Source organism: Mya arenaria, chromosome 5, assembly GCF_026914265.1.
Source record: "Mya arenaria isolate MELC-2E11 chromosome 5, ASM2691426v1".
NCBI classification, from domain to species: Eukaryota; Metazoa; Mollusca; class Bivalvia; order Myida; family Myidae; genus Mya; species Mya arenaria.
The window spans coordinates 11,286,147-11,304,018 of NC_069126.1; the positions used below are offsets into that span (position 1 = coordinate 11,286,147).

A 17,872-nucleotide genomic window follows, 5' to 3' on the forward strand; every position below is an offset into this window, starting at 1 on the left:
TTGAGATAATTGAAATTTTCTTGGGGGAAAACCCTACCCCCCCACCCCCGCCAACACTTTAAACCAAATTATTTTCGTCTCTGAGGCAGGGGCCCCCTCTAACGACGAATCCTGGATTCGCCCCTGGCAATTAAGCCAGACAGCGTAATTCTATATGCAAATACCAACTGCCATAATTATACCGGTATGTATTGGAAAAACTATATTTTACTTCTGTTATGAGAATGACAATCTGTATGAAATAGACATCTTATTTTTATTGGAGATCTATCCACCAGCTCCACAACAATAAAGAGAAGAAGCTGCATTTATCAATAGACTGGTAAAACAAATCTCGTGGTAAGCCCCAAGCCCTCTTAACCAGGTATAAACCATGTATAAAACTGAAGTGTCATCCCTTGACTACTTTTCACGTATCATTACCATGAATTTGTAATGTTCAAAAAGTTAAGACCAAAATATTTAAATTTGAATTTCGACCGAGGTGGGGACTGCCCTCCGAAACCACTTCCCGTCAAAATTTGGAACAGCCCTTAACTTTTGCTCAAATAATACCGGCGCTAATTTTTTTGCTACTTTTGCAACAATTATACTGCCATTGTTGCTGTTGTTGTTGTTGTTTTTGCCCAAATATTACCGCTACTCTTGCTGCTGCTGTTGTTGCTACTTTTGATACAACAATACCGCCATTATTGCTGCTGCTGTTGGTACGTTTGCTACAATTGTACCGCTACTGTTGCTGCTGCTGTTGCTATATTTGCTCCAATAAAACCCTACTATAGCTGTTGGTGTTTTTAAAATTGCATATCTCGATTTGTTTAACTGCGAGGGAATCTTCAACGCGTTTGACCTTTCATATAGGCCGTGAAGTGCCTTTTTCCGCTTAAGTACTTTAGTACTAGATAACGCGTAAGCCATCTTGAATATACGCTAAACAAACAATAACATTACATTCAGATAAGATAGTAGAGTCAACTTTACTAGTATTTAAAGACCATGCATCCTTCCAAAATAAAAGCATTCATATGCGTCGTTTCATTTTTAGTTACATTTACAATTAAAGATGCCTTGTGTTTAAGGACTATCGACCTAAATGGACACTGGGCGGTATCATCAAAAAGTAAGATTTAGTTTTATACAGACTGAATAAATCATTAAGAAAAAAAGGACAAGGAGTAACATTTATGAATAAATGTTGACTTAAATAATAACTAAAAACTTGTCCTTTCATAAATGTTTTTTTCTACATACTGTATTCGATACACAATATAATATACTGCTTGTAGAAGAGATCAATGTTACTCGATATCGGGAAATAAAGGGAGTCCCCCTTATGTTACCCGATATCGGATAATTAAGGGATTCCCCTTATGCTAACCTGTCAATGTTTTGCTAATGCACCAGTCAATTGTAACCACGCCACCTCCCCCTCAGGTCCGGAGGTATACCGGGGAAAGGGGGGAGATGGGCCGGGTTTTTACCTTCCAGGTGGGTCCGCAGTGCCAAGTGTGTGCGGGTATTTTGTACTCACGCCGAAAATAGCGGGGGATAGGCCTTATCTTATGAAATATCCGGGGTGCGGGGCATTTGCGGGGATTTTACCGGCAGTTTAATCCCACAGAGCGGTGATTTTACCCGGGATTTACTAGACCGAAAATCAAAGTCCCCGCCATTTACCGGACCTTTGAGGCGTGTCAACAATTGACTGGTGCATAAATCGGGAAGCAAAGCGCCCATATTCCGTAGATTAAATGTCATGTGCACATGAATGCTTACACTTCTGTCAATTTTAATGGTCGTTTACTACAAAGAAAGTTTCGTTTCCGTATCCGCTAACGTATTGAGTGCATGTTTGAGGCTAAGACACAACAACAACAACAACAACAACAACAACATCACAATACTGTTGAAATGCTATAAAAGTAGCAAAGATGCTAACAATTGTTGAACCTTTTCCAAATATATATGTTCTACAACCAAAGAGACTTCTTTTGTAAACACAATATTTTATATATATTTTAAAACAATTAAGAGTTCATGTTCCTTAGCCTTGGTCTCACACTCCTACAAGACATTAGTGAATACGGCCCCTGGGTCTCCATTTCACTATCCCCGGTCTAAAAGTTGCAGTCTTATCCAAAATCAATACATACACATGTATAACAAATATAAATTTTGAGTGATAAGCCTTTAACTACTTACTAAATAATGCATTTATGGAAATATGAATTACTGATAACAAGATTGTAACCGTTTCTTTCATGCCTTTCGATGAAATATGGAGTTTTATCAGTGAAATAACAACAGTGAAAATATCAGTTTCATATTTTCGCTGCGAAATAAGCAGTGAAAATATCAACTTTAAGAACTACTTTTAAAATCCTTTGATCAACTATCGTCTCATAATATATCGTGTTTTCTGCAGCTTTCTTTCAAATTAAACTCTATACCCATCATACGAATCATTGTTTTGACATCTATTCATCCTTTTTGGTTTATTAAAAACATTTTAATCAATTGTGGTAAATCTTATTTGGGAGTAAGAGTGCATCTTTAAGATATCGCAGTGAATCAAACGCAATTTATGTGAATATTCTAATTTCTACTCTTTCATCAAGCAGTTAAACAGAGGAAATCGATTTAGTAAATAGTAACTTTTCTTAAAGTGTTTACATTTGCAGTAGTAAATCATATGTTGAACATTAAAACATTTTTTTCCTCAGCAAATCAATTTTCATCCGTCTTTTGTAATGGATTCATCATATTCCCTGTTGAATGTTCGCGATGGCTACCTAGCAACCAAACTATAAAATGAAAGTGAAAACCGATACTTTCCAATTAGTCACAAATAATTATCAAACTTTGATCTCCTGTACAATCAATAAACGGGAATATCTTAAAGCTGCAATCTCTCACATTAAGCGTTTTGACAACTTTTAATTCTGTTGTCTTGGAATAAGCCAATTTTTTGCCTAAATATATGCAAACTGCTGATAAAAGATCAGACCGCAGATTTACCTATTTCGGTGAGAAAAAGAAGGTTTTATGGCGTAAAGCGTTACAAACGATTTAAGAAAAAAAGCAGAAAACATCACTTTTGAACTTAGATATGAAAATCTGCGTTCTGGTTTTTTTGTCAGCTGTCTTTTATCACTGGTTTCCATGCATGTTCGCATAAATTCGCTCGATCCAAGACAATAAATAAAAAAAGTTGTTAAAACGTACAATCCGTGAGAGAGCAGCTTTAAAGGAACTCGCTCGTAGTTTGTAAAATACAGTATTTATTACGAAATAAAGAGTGGCAGATCAGTAGCAGTGTTAAAATTAAGATGCTGAAAGCTGGAACCCTTCAGCAACAAAACTGATATTTTCTTAAATACTGTCTTTCAAGACCATACTTTTGAAACTTTTGATAGCCTTACTAACGGGTTTAAGCGATTCGTTGTTGCGTGATTGGGTTATTGTCATTATCACGTGATGTTATCAATGTATTTTTAAATGTCAAAATATCCATCACTGTTGTATAATTTAATGTAGCCTTTTGGTTTAGGCCGCGATTTTCTTATTTGTTCTTGACACTGCCGGCGTGTGTTCGTATCCACGAAACCCAAAATATATATTTTTTTCATGCTTCAAATGTATATTTTCTGCAATTTCGATATCATAGAGTACAATTATGATAAAAAATTGTTTTCAGATGCACTACCGGGAAAACTAATTTTTGGTTCAAAACATGAGCGTGTACCTTTAAAGGAGTAGCAGGAAAATTATAACTGTGTATAATCGATATTCAGGTAAAACACGCTAACGTTTTTTTTCCTGTTTGCTAATAACACTCAACACGGAGTGCTTTGCCATCACAATTTCTCTCAAATCAAAGTACTGGCAGCGCACAGATGTTGGGGCGTTGAGCGCTATGAATGCAGCCATTGAAAATAAATAAACCAGTCATCACTTTGCAATAATACAACTCGTACTTTGGATGCAAACCCTATTCAAACGCAATCAGTTCAGAAACAAACCGGTATTCCAAAGAACACCGTCTAAAATGTTTCTTTGCTGTTGCCACTTTGGCAGGTCCGAACTTCTTGTGCACGGCATCGTTCACCATAATTGCCAGAATATAAAAACACAACCAGGCATGCTTGCGATACTCATATACCACGTGTCGCAAACATGCTCATGTTTAATTGAATGTAAACGTTGACATTTCAGATGTCAGTGTGCCAGGGACTGTTCCGGGTTCCATGTTCACGGCTCTCATGGCGGCTGGTGTCATTGGCGACCCCTACTTTCGACGGAATGACGAAGTGTATGCCTGGGTCGGAGATATGGACTGGAATTACACCCGATCATTTCAAGGTTAGGCCATAACGGATCGTCCTAGATGTCGCTCCGAAAATTGAAGAGACAGACAGACAAATAACAATGCGTCAAAGTTATATGATTAATGCTTTTCGGGGAATATTGAATCTTTATGATAGACTTTAAACATGGTAACCTCGCTGTTTGAAACATTGAAAATATTAAAATGCAATCACTGTGAGACACAAACGTTAATGCAACTTCTTTTCTGGACAGCAACGGCAGACCTGATGTCTAACCCAACGGTAGTTTTGGTGTGTGAGGGTCTGGATACGGTTGCCACGGTAACGGTCAATAACGTCACTGTAGGAAAGACAGACAACATGTTCATCAGATACGTGTTTGACGTCAAGTCAGCGTTAAAGGTAAATAAGCTGAGATTTACAAGAACAGAACATTTTGCCATTTGGATAAGCTCATTGTCAACGCAAACATACATCTTCTGGCAGGTCTCTAATGACCATTTAGCATGTGCGTATTTAAACCTCAGATTCTGGTTAAAAGCTGTTTAAAGCTGTTATACTGTTATGCTAATGTTCATTTACAAAATTAATAAAGGCACTGTATCAAACATTTTATCCCCTTTTCAAGCTCGGCGACAACGTCATTACGATTGCATTCCGCTCGGCGACCCAGTATGTTAAGGAGATGGCTACCTCCATGCCGTACGCCATTCTCCCAACGTGCGTCCCGCACCAGTACCACGGCGCGTGTGGGGCAAACTTGATCCGGAAGACGCAGTGTTCATTCAGTTGGGACTGGGGACCGGCTTTTCCCACACAAGGAATATGGTACGGAAAATAGCATCAAAATGGCAAGCCCCACAATCGTGCGACGGCTAATTTTTACGATGGCTATTAGTCACTTTTTCAAAAAATATTGAGATGTTGGTACTATTGGAATCGTTAAGAAAAGATCTAGACAATGGGGTATATATTATATATGTAGAAGTATTATACAAAATGTTCTATTAAACACAAAATCGTATATTGAGCCTTTAAATTAAAAACAGAAAATGTGGCCGCGTGGAAATATGCCGACGCGTGGGATTTTGGACTTGATTTTTATCAATAAAACCAATTTCCTGAAACAAAATCTTTCATACTGATTTGATATTGTTATAATGAGGTGTGCTCTGCACGGATCCATCTGTTGCAATGAAGTTTGTTCAGCACATATCCCTCTGTTGTAATGAAGTTTGTTCACGGGGCCATCTGTTGTAATGAAGTTTGTTCAGCACGGATCCATCTGTTGTAATGAAGTTTGTTCACTGGGCCATCTGTTGTAATGAAGTTTGTTAATCACGGATCCATCTGTTGTAATGAAGTTTGTTCACTGGGTCATCTGTTGTAATGAAGTTTGTTCATCACGGATCCATCTGTTGTAATGAAGTTTGTTCACTGGGTCATCTGTTGTAATGAAAATTGTTAATCACGGATCCATCTGGTGTAATGAAGTTTGTTCACGGGGCCATCTGTTGTAATGAAGTTTGTTCAGCACGGATCCATCTGTTGTACTGAAGTTTGTTCACTGGGTCATCTGTTGTAATGAAGTTTGTTCATCACGGATCCATCTGTTGTAATGAAGTTTGTTCACGGGGCCATCTGTTGTAATGAAGTTTGTTCATCACGGATCCATCTGTTGTTATAAAGTTTGTTCATCACGGATCCATCTGTTGTTATAAAGTTTGTTCATCACGGATCCATCTGTTGTTATAAAGTTTGTTTATCACGGATCCATCTGTTGTTATAATGTTTGTTTATCACGGATCCATCTGTTGTTATAAAGTTTGTTTATCATGGATCCATCTGTTGTTATAAAGTTTGTTCATCACGGAACCATCTGTTGTAATGAAGTTTGTTTATCACGGATCCATCTGTTGTAATGAAGTTTGTTCACGGGGCCATCTGTTGTAATGAAGTTTGTTAATCACGGATCCATCTGTTGTTATAAAGTTTGTTCATCACGGATCCATCTGTTGTTATAAAGTTTGTTCATCACGGATCCATCTGTTGTTATAAAGTTTGTTCATCACGGATCCATCTGTTGTTATAAAGTTTGTTCATCACGGATCCATCTGTTGTTATAAAGTTTGTTCATCACGGATCCATCTTTTGTAATGAAGTTTGTTCATCACGGATCCATCTGTTGTTTAAAGTTTGTTCATCACGGATCCATCTGTTGTTATAAAGTTTGTTTATCACAGATCCATCTGTGGTAAAAAAGTTTGTTCAGCACGGATTCATCTGTTGTAATGAAATTTGTACAGCACGTATTCGTCTGTAATAATGAAGTGTGTTTTTTATGGATCTGTCTTTTGTTTGTTTACAGGAAGGACATTTACATCCAAGGCTACCAGACGGCTGTTATCAGAGACGTGACAACAGAAACCACAAGTAAGTGGTCTTCTTGGGGTCTTTATAATACACTTATCAATTTTAAGTGAAAAATTCCGATTATATATATTGTAGCCTCAACCCTACATCTCCACGCAACGGTTTCTTTTCATTGCTCCGTCATATTGACCACTCCTATCCATCTCTGGCGGCGACTGTTCCGGGCGCCTTAAGGTGAACCTCATGATTGAAGCAACAGTAGGTGATCGTGTCCACAAAATAAATCATCCATGGAATAAAGTGTACGAAAACGTATTGTATAAATGTTGTTATAATATGACATTATGGCCATCTCCACTCAATGTGATGCCTGTTCTTGTGTCTTAAGCTGGTCAACGTCCAGGAGCATGTATGAGCAGGCCGGTTCATGATCGAACGAATTTAACTATATGACAAGGGATCGTATATTGTTAACATTTGTAGATTATGGCCATCTCCATTCAATGTGATGCCTGTTCTTGTGTCTTAAGCTGGTCAACGTTCAGGAGCACGTATGAGCAGGCCCGTTCATGATCGAACGAATTTAACTATATGACAAGGGATCGTATATTGTTAACATATATAGAAGTATTCAGACTTCTTAATATTACCCCATCTCTCCTCTTTAGGCAGCGACGGCTCCTGGCGCCTTAAGGTGGACGTATTTATGGAGCCGACAGCGGGCGGCCCCGTTCAAGGTCAACTTGAGGTCAAACTTGATGGAACCCCGATCGTAAGCTCGAAGTCCGTCACCCTCGACCATGACCATAGCAAAGTCTCATTTGATATTTCGATACCGAAGGTAAGCACTTATTTTCTTCTGAAATGACAGTGGCTGGGAAGTTGTTTTTTTAATCCTACCGTAACAGGAGATTGTTTAGCTCTTTCTTTCATACCCACACTCTAAAACCCAAGTCTGGCTATTAGACTTAACAAAAAGTAATGTGTAAACTCATTTATTCTTTGTTTGTTATAGCGTGTTAAAGATTTTAACTTATTTAAATATCAAACTTTCCGTCTTTTGGATCTTCTTGTGCATTTTGTATAATTATAAATGGAGTAGGCACACAAAGAAATTTGTTCTTTGTTATATGTAAAATGACTCCTGTTTACTTCTTTATTATGGATTTCCAGAAAAGATATCAGCATTAATACTATTGTTTTACTAAGCATGAACACTTTGTCTATTGAATAAACACCAGAAAACCATATGAAGAATATTCGTTTTTTTTTCTATCATCATTCGTTTCAAGTGTAATAACGTCGATGTGACACAGTTATGGCCGCATCGCTTGGGTCATCTCAGAATTCCTCCATCAAAGAAAAAGGTCCTGCGAACTATCATTCAAATCCACTCAAGTGTCTTCATATATGATATAAATCATGTGTCAACTTCAAACTACATACAATAATGCAATGGCACACCATTAAATGCTTCCCAAATGTGGATAAACATCACGTTATGAACTTCTTCAAGTGATACAATGAACCGGAAGCATTTCGTTATGTGCCGACACCATATATTTTTTTCCAGTCGGTTTCAATCAACGAGTGGTGGCCAAACGGATACGGGAACCAGACTCTCTACGAGCTGTTTGTTTTCTACACAGATGCGCTGGGAACCATGAACACACGCAAGCTAAAAATAGGCTTCCGAACTGTGGAGCTCGTGCAAGATTACGTCTCCGTCAATAAGTCACTCGGTAAAACACTCGGTTTTGTTTTGTATTCCCTAATTCTAATTGCGCATTTTCTATGTGAGATTTTAATGTTTGGAGGAAATGCACTTTGGTCAATTCTAGGAGATTTTACCTTTATCCATGCGCACGTTTATGATGTCACCAACATTTAAAGCTGTTAAATGTAGTGTTTTATAATGTTATTGCATATGAATAACAAATAAATCATATATATATATATTACGATAACTTAAGTACATTCTAAATTTGAGTTACTTTTATTAAGTTATTCATTATCAACCAGATGTATTTATATTCGTACTCGATGATTTAACTATTTAGCGTTCTAATTTCACTACGGCGTTATATTAAACGACACAAATCTGTCTTCATTTCTACCGATACTTTCATTCCATTAGGTCGCACCTTCTACTTCCGGATCAACGGACGGCCGGTGTTTCTCAAGGGCTCCAACTGGATTCCTGCCGACAGTTTCCTGGAGCGCGTGACACGTGACCGGATATACACTTATCTCAAATCTGCCGCCGACGTTCATATGAACGCCATGCGGGTTTGGGGTGGTGGGGTAAGATGCTGGTCAGCTTTCTTCGGTAAGACCAAAAAAAAAATAAAAAAAAAATGCTGCAATCAATTATCTTTTCAATATACTTGCTTCTTTGAATCAAGGTCCAGGCCGCGTTGACTAAAAACATCGACTTGTTGTCAATCGTCCAGATTGCTATTTTATGTTCAAGTAGAAAAAAATAGTCAAACCATCAGCAGATCAATTTAAACAGACATGATTATAACGACTTATGAGCATTGATACTTCCTATAGCAACTCATACGACACGTTGACATTCTGATTTCAGATTTACGAGTTCGACATGTTCTATGAGATTGCGGACGAGCTAGGAATCATGATCTGGCAGGACTTCATGTTCGCCTGCGCCATGTACCCTGCCAACGACGCCTTCCTGGCGTCCGTTCGTATTGAAGCCACGCAGCAGGTGTGTTGGCTTTGTATGGCCAGTGTTAAAATATCAGTAGCACTCTTTCTCTTGTGAACGAGGGTTAACATTGTGAACAAGCAATGTTATATTCGCCTATTTTATCTAACCCGCTACAGACCCCTACGTCAAGTCCGTCCGTACGGAGGCCGTGCAACGGGCACATATTAATGTCTTGATATGGCTACTGTTTCTACACCGGAAGTACTCGTTCAATTGAAGTTACGCTCTTATGATTTATGGAAAAAATGAATATATGGACGAGGTTATCCGGTGCGGACAGACACACGATTTGGCAGAACGTCATGTGTGCCTTTCCCATGTTTTACTCCGTCGACTTTGTCTGATTACGCTGATGAAAAAAACAAAACGCAGTGTCTGTTTAACAGGAGTGGCTTATGCACCTGTAAACGCTATAAGATGCAAGGGAAATATTCATATGGATGCGACATGTTACAGCATATAATTACGTACAATGTAACATCAATTAATTAGTGAAATACTCTCTGTTATCTAAGTTCGTTGGGAGAAATATTACGCATTTTCGTGTTTCCGCATTTAAGTCAATGCCAAAAAACAAACAAACACAAAACGGAGGGATCAGTCACCAAAGCAATCTAATTATTTAATAATAAATGTATAGAATAATAGATTATACTGATAAAACGCGTCAGTGGTGTAGAAAAGATTTGAAGATGTGAAGTTTATACGACCTTCTGCATGTGTCATGCTAAATTGATTTTTAGGAAAATAGTCTGTTTACAATAAAGTTATTGATGTCTTGTTGAGCTTATAATGCGTAACATTACATATTGATGACATTTCTGCTCGCGGCAGGTACGGCGCCTGAAACACCATCCATCCATCATCGCGCTGAGCGGCAATAACGAGAATGAGAAAGCCCTGGTACAGGACTGGTACGGGACGGACATCAACTACACGCGATACAAGAACGACTACCTCAAGGTAAAGACAGAGTGATAATTTGTTTGAGTTATTTCCCTTGGTTAATAAATGAAGTCCGTCTGACATCAACTTCACGCGATACAAGAACGACTACCTCAAGGTAAAGACAGAGTGATAATTTGTTTGAGTTATTTCCCTTGGTTAATAAATGAAGTCCGTCTGACATCAACTTCACGCGATACAAGAACGACTACCTCAAGGTAAAGACAGAGTGATAATTTGTTTGAGTTATTTCCCTTGGTTAATAAATGAAGTCCGCCTGACATCAACTACATGCGATACAAGAACGACTACCTCAAGGTAAAGACGAAGACATAATTTGTTTTAGTTATTTCCCTTGTTTAATAAATAAAGTCCACCTGAGAAGATTCGGCCAGAGAAGATACGCCCAAAAGCGAGCCATTTCATACAATTTATGAAAACTAAATTATGGCATTTTAATAAAGCGCAGATGAATACCCTTTATAAACAAACATTATATTTACGTCACGAAATAAATCATTTTAAAAAGCGCTGTTGCTGTTTTAGAGGAGCATTCAACAAAAATGATTACGCATCATATACATAAGTAAACATTGTCGCATTTGCTTTTTAACGAAATGTAAAAAAAACTGCGTTTAATACATCGCTTTTTGATTACACAAACTGAAAATTCAAGTTATGCAAGAAAAAAGGTAAATCATGTGTTTCCAGGCCGGGTCGAAACTGTGAACTTTTGATAACTTACTTATTTCTTTTGATGTCTGACATTATAAAGCGTCAACGAGTCCCTTTAAGACACACGTTTGTCAGGAGAAAAGCAACTTTAAACCGCACACTATGTATTTTCAGCTTTATGTTGACACAATAAGGACGGTGGTGTTGGCGGAAGACAACAGTCGCCCATTCCTGTCTTCCAGCCCCAGTAATGGCATGGAAACAGAAGAGGAAGGATGGATCGCCCGCAAGCCCTACGACACGCATTATGGCGACAGTATGGATGTTTATTTTTTTTATTTTTTTTTATATTTGAATCGTCTTATCGGTCAAAGTATCTAAACGAATGGATCAACAAATAAATTAGTATTTCAGGTCATTGAATTCAACTATTGTACTTTAGCTAGCTCGTTGTATGTGCTTTGTTTGAATTATCCAATCAAATGTGTGATTGCGGTTCCAGTTTAAAGCTGCACTCTCACAGATTGAACGCTTTGACAACTTTTTTTATTTTTTGTCTTGGAACGAGCCAATTTTTGCGAAACCCCATGGAAACGAGTTATATAAGACTGCTGACTAAACATTAGATCGCAGATTTTTATATTTAAGTTAAAACAATGATGTTTAATGCATTTTTCTTAAACCGTTAGTAACGATTTAAGTCATAAAACATTAATTTTCGAGCAGAAATATGAAAATCTGCGATCTGGTCTTTTGTCAGCAGTCTTATATCAGTAGTTTGCAGATATTTACGCCAAAATTTGCTCATTCCAAGACAAAAAAAAAGTTGTCAAAACGGTAAAACTGTGAGAATGCAGCTTTAAGAGAAGTGGGTAAGTAGGTTTATTTTTTCGAGTGTTGCAAGGCTGTTGGACTTAGTGTAACCCTGGTTGGAGCTACTCTGGTTCTTTAACGTGGACCATTGAAGCCATTGTCACTCAAGACCACCGCTAGTTAGTTGTTTTAGTGGTGAAGCGGTAGATCAAACATGTAGCTCCTGAAATTTTAGTCAATTAAGTGTCTAAAGACTACGGATTCGACACTTTCACGAGTGTAAGTGAACTCGTCAGTACAAGTACCTAGTACAATTATGTTATGCCGTAAACTATAAGTGTCAATGGAGTTCGGTCTCCAGTCGTATCCAGGTATTACAAGTATTAAACCATTACTTTACAACTCTGGTCGAAATGAATTAATGAAGTATGCATTGATCTACATTGTTAATTTAAACTAGTAAAATTTCAACCCAGACTTACTAGAAGCTGGTTACCTTTTATGACCGGAGAATGTACCGCCCCGTCAGGGCTGTCGTCTCTCACGCGTAAAAGTAGCCTTTTCTCGCGTGAGAGTCGACAGTCCTTACGGGGCGGTACATACGCCGCCCAATTTATTGAAATCTCAAAAGAAAATACAGTAATCCCTAATCCTGTTGTTTTTTAAGCCGACGTAAAAATGTTGTCTGCCCCTGTAAAATCTGTTGTCTGTTCCTTTGTTACAGTACGTCCACCTAAATGAACGTCAACTAGTCTTTTGACGATTGTTTGACTATGGTAGATTCCTGTTCGCTCATTATTGTAGGATGGTGTTTGGTCTTCAATCATGTCCGAGTTTCGAAACCCTGGAACCAGTTTACAATATTAGTTCCATTTCAGTTCACGAGTACATGTACCTGGTACCCTTCTACGACCCAAGTCAATACCGTATACCACGGCTGTCATCGGAGTTTGGTCTACAGTCATATCCGAGCTATGAGTCCCTGGAACCAGTCTATAACCAGTCCGACATGGACTACTGGTCCGATTTGAACGAATACAGGAATCATCACCCATTTGGTAGGTCGTTATCTTGTCCTCGTAAAAGGATGTTAGAATAACATTGATGATAAATATTTCGTTCATTGTAAGATCGCAATTGATATTTCACCGGGTGATCGTTAAAATCTATATGTACTAGTACACGCTACGCCCCTCGTGAAGTGTTTCCTTTGGTGATCATGACGTCAAACGTTTTCATGTTTTATGTGCCTAAGTAGAAGTTTAATAGTTACATTTAATTGCCGTTTATAAGTATATTGCGCCAAATTATATGTCAGTAGAATGTCGTTCAGAAATGAAATCATTGATATTTTGTCCCCGGTCTTCGCGCGCTTACGTCTGATTTGTACATAAGAACGGGCAAACATGTTTATATTGCATTGATGAATCTCTACAGACCGCCGAAAAGTATACTAGTTAATTTAGCTAAACATGATATTACACCTTACCCGCTGGTTCCAGAAGTGAACGTTTCAAAAACAGATTAGCGATATTGAATGGTCTCTTGTTAATGATTTCATCCTTTAAGGCATACCAAATTGTTTTTATGTTTAGCATGAACTCTACGATATCTACCAAACAAACGAACCCTGAAAACAACAACACTAAATGAAATCCTATGTAAAATATAGACACCAGAGCCTCCATTCTGGACCATTCTCAATTATAAGATAACTTTCCATTGCAAAATGAGTTCAAATAAAACTTGTATTTAAGTGTGTTGATTATGAATATCACACAGAATGCATCACTTTCTGATATCAAATATGCCAGTAATGCAAGTACAAAGTATGAAACTTGTTGCTTACACTTATGTTCTGTAGTCGGAATCATATAGTAAAAGGAAATTGGACATATTAGATTAGATCGGTGATCATCTAAAATGTACTGTATTTTTCGATCGCGAGCCAAAAGCTTATCCGTCCACAGACGTTAAACATAGAAACGATTTGGTATGGCATATGTATATCTTTTAAGAAATCAACCGATCGTCTGTTTTGGTCTAACTTCAGGTAACATTGAGATGATGGCGGAGGCAATACAATATTTGAATTTGCCGAACTGTCCAGACCGGAAACAACGTTTCAAAGATATAATCTTTGTTACACAGGTAGTCTGCCAATGCAATAGACTTTCATAGAACCCTACATGTACATGATTTATTTACAGAGCTACGTAACAAAATTACTTCTGTTATCATGACCGGTGTAATTTAAGATAATGAAGCCATAGTTTGGAAAGAGAATACATGTTATAAAAACAGCAGCCACACACCGATTTAATGCAATTATACACGATCGCTTAGTGGGTGAAGGAACTGTTGTCAAGGACAACGTTCGATAACTATAATGCATATTTGTGCATAGCGTTGTAATTGATCTACACGATGGTCGTAGCACGGTTAAACTCAGCGTTCTTGGTACCATTCCGATATTAGAGCCAATGTATACACTAAAACAAAACAGAAACAATCTAAAATAGTAGAATGCTTTTTATCAAAATTTGGCCTCATTACCTAAAAAGTCAATCGTCATAATTTCAGAAGTTATTTTGTAAAAACATACCAAGTTGAAGATTGTACGTAGTTTTGGCATCGTACTTTAAATGACACCATTTCGACACTAGTCCATAAGAGTCAACACATGTTGATGACTACCAACTATTTAAATACTGTCCTATAAAGTAAAAAGACTAGCAGGGTTCTAAACAAACAATGTTCTACAGATAGACCAAGCTATCGGTATAAGGACCATGACAGAGAACTATCGGCGATGGCAGAACCGACTCGATGCCCAGGGACAGGGGAATACAATGGGGGCCCTCTACTGGATGCTGGCTGATATTTGGCAGGCCCCGACTTGGGCCTCACTTGGTATGTACTTCATTTAGTCACCTGTATAAGATAAGTATTTTGGTATTGCCAAACTAAGCAAGACTGTTTATTGATTGGTCAAAACTTGTACAGTGATTGATATTAACCAATCAAATTGATACTAGCCAAGGGATAGCCTGTTAACAACTTATCCAAGTTGTATACAATTGGATGCAATCTCAAATTGACTACGAAGGATACATTTCAAAACTGGGGCCCACTACCATTAGTTTAATGATAGCTGGCAGATTCATTAGGCTAATTAAAGTATGTACGTTATTAATAAGCGGTAATTTGGAATTCTGCCCTAAGCATGACATATTTTCCAAATTTTACTTATTATAGTCAAACCACGCTGGCTCGAGCTCGTTTTGCTCGAATTACTCGTTGGCTCGAACTGTATGTTAAGAACCGATTTCTTTATACTGAAGGTAAGCATTCCTGCTTGTCTCGAATTTTCCGAGGATCGGAGTAAATTTGCCGATCTCTGGGTGTTCGATCCAACGGAGTTCGACTGTTCAGTGAATATGTGCAGACCACTAAATACAGCCTCATAAGTCTCCTTACTCTGGAAAAGTTATGCCTTATAAGTGAAGAGCGTTGACACCCGTTTCCGTGTATGAATGTTGTGGATCAGGTATAATAAAAGACGGTCTATACACGAACACACGCACTTGCGATGCTCTGTAGTTTTAACTGAATTTCTTTCAATTGTTCAGAATACGGCGGTAAATGGAAGATGCTCCACTATTACGCCGCTCATTTCTTTGCCCCTACGCTCATTTCTCCTTACGTTGACGGTGACGTTCTCGACGTGTACGTCATCATGGACGAACTATCGGTAAAGGAGGTCCGGGATCCTGTGAGTCACACCCTTTCCTTTCAGGCTAAGACAAACCCTCGGCCATTCAGGTATGCTATGTCTTGATTAATAATACATGACCAGATCGCCTTCGAATGCGTTTTAGTGTTGAACATTTTCGGTTAAAAATAATCGATTGCAAAAACAGCTGCTACAACTATTTTTGATACGTTATTTACGAAGTTTACATACGTAGTTAAAGTTATATAACCAACGAGATTCAAGTCGTAATTGTTAAATATATCGGTTTAAGCTTTTGAAATACGAAACTGACCTATCTCAGACATCCATTATTTTTGTGTGACTTATTCATAGTCTTAAACGGGCATTTCTCTATTTATTGTCTTAGAACTGTCTGGTTCACTTTCTTATCTGCATCTGGATGCTACAAAATGAACCATATCGAAGTGGTTATAGATCTTCTCTATTTTCAGCCTGTTTGATATGAATACTTGGGGAAGTCCCCATACCGGAAGTGACGTCAAATCCGGGGATTTCTCTGGAAATCTTTACATTCAAATGTTCACATGGGACAGTTTTGTGATGCTGAAAATGTGGACTGTGCCATTCCAGGTACGTTCATTGCACTTGTATACGTTATCATTAATGGAGTATGTCCACTTTATAAGATGTTTTAAAGTATTCTAAAATGATGGGTTGAACGATTTTTTTACGTGAAATAACAGTTTTGAGGGGTTTGACGGTTGAACCCCTCAGTTATATATACACCTTGATACGCCACTGTTATATCAGAAAAAATGATAATGATTTGAGAAGTAAACAAACATGTCTTATTCATTTTCTAGAATGTAGATATGGCTTTTAAAAGTCTTTTTAAACTAAATTAAATTATAAATATCTCTCATTTTAATAAAGTCATTAGAAAGTTATCAAACTTAACACATGTTTTAATAAAAGTTTCGTTACCCTCTTCGTATTGGGCTTCAACTATTACGTACGTCACTCTTTTAGCTCAACAGTACCGCGCAGTCCGTGTTTCGTCGTGACGTTGACGTCATGGTGGCGGAGAGCGGGTGTGGGCGACCCCGGAAGTGCTTCCTCGTGTTTCATCTTGGAAACGAGACTTCCGATCTCATGAGCTGGCTGCCTCTTGACACCTTCAGCAACGCGGACGGACTCCGGAAGGCAATTATACGGGTTAGTGTTTGTAATTACTATTTAACGTTTGTATATTTTTCAAAGCAAACTCACTCAATCGCTATTGAACTAACTGGAATGCTGTTTTAGTTATTTATTACGAGCGTGTTTCAATGCAACGACAGACAACAAATAGATTATTTGACACATTATTGTCCGGATCATAAAAGTGATTATGATTATTATAATAAATGATGATGATGATGATGATGATGATGATGATGATGATGATGATGATGATGATGATGATGATGATGATGATGATGATTATAATAAATGATGATGATGATGATGATGATGATGATGATGATGATGATGATGATGATGATGATGATGATGATGATGATGATGGTGGTGGTGGTGATGATGATGATGATGATGATGATGATGATGATGATGATGATGATGATGAATAAAAGTAATCATTATTTCAGATAACTGACGTCAAACCCAGAACAGCATCCCGAGAGTTCACAATATCCCTAACAACTGATCACCCGGCCGCATTTGTGTGGTTACAGGCCTATGGAGTCAAAGGTCGTTTTTCCGATAACGGGATTCTCCTCTATCAGCCAAATATGACATTGACCTTTTACGCTTGGGAGGATGTGGACGTGAACACTCTAAAATCCTCACTGACTGTGAAGTCGCTTATGGATACCTATTATTAGATAACATAATGGTCATGGATATAATGGTTTTAATTTTTTTACCAACATTAAGTTTGTCTGAGTTGTGTATATAATGATACATATTGCAATAAAATAATATTTTAGATTATGTTTTGTTGTACTTTTTGTTGTTTTTCTTGTCGTTTTTTGTTGTTGTTGTTATTATTATGATTAAGTAGTAGTACTAGTAGTAGTAGTAGAAGTAGAAGCAGTAGCAATAACAACAGCAGCATCATTAGTAGCAGCAGTTGCAGTCGCAACAGCAGCAGCAGCAGCAATAGTAGTAGATTGTCACTATGTCTTCCCCATTAATGGGGAGACATATTGTTTTTGCCCTGTCCGTCAGTCCGTCAGTCCGTACGTCACACTACGTTTCCGCTCAATAACTAAAGAACGCTTGCAC

At 37.9% G+C, this 17,872-nt stretch overlaps 1 protein-coding gene across 1 annotated transcript; it reads left to right on the forward strand.

Moving 5' to 3' along the window:
- The first annotated feature begins 921 nt into the window (after positions 1-921).
- On the forward strand, positions 922-17,575 carry LOC128236286 (beta-mannosidase-like). Its single transcript, XM_052951173.1, has 18 exons — positions 922-1,120; positions 4,216-4,362; positions 4,582-4,730; positions 4,957-5,156; positions 6,697-6,761; positions 7,370-7,542; positions 8,275-8,443; positions 8,839-9,005; positions 9,292-9,429; positions 10,267-10,395; positions 11,227-11,368; positions 12,744-12,923; positions 13,919-14,016; positions 14,631-14,778; positions 15,498-15,690; positions 16,075-16,213; positions 16,613-16,798; positions 17,233-17,575. Exons 1-18 carry the CDS (start codon positions 997-999, stop codon positions 17,467-17,469), a joined length of 2,784 nt encoding a protein of 927 aa, XP_052807133.1. The 5' UTR covers positions 922-996; the 3' UTR covers positions 17,470-17,575.
- The last annotated feature ends 297 nt before the right edge of the window (positions 17,576-17,872 follow it).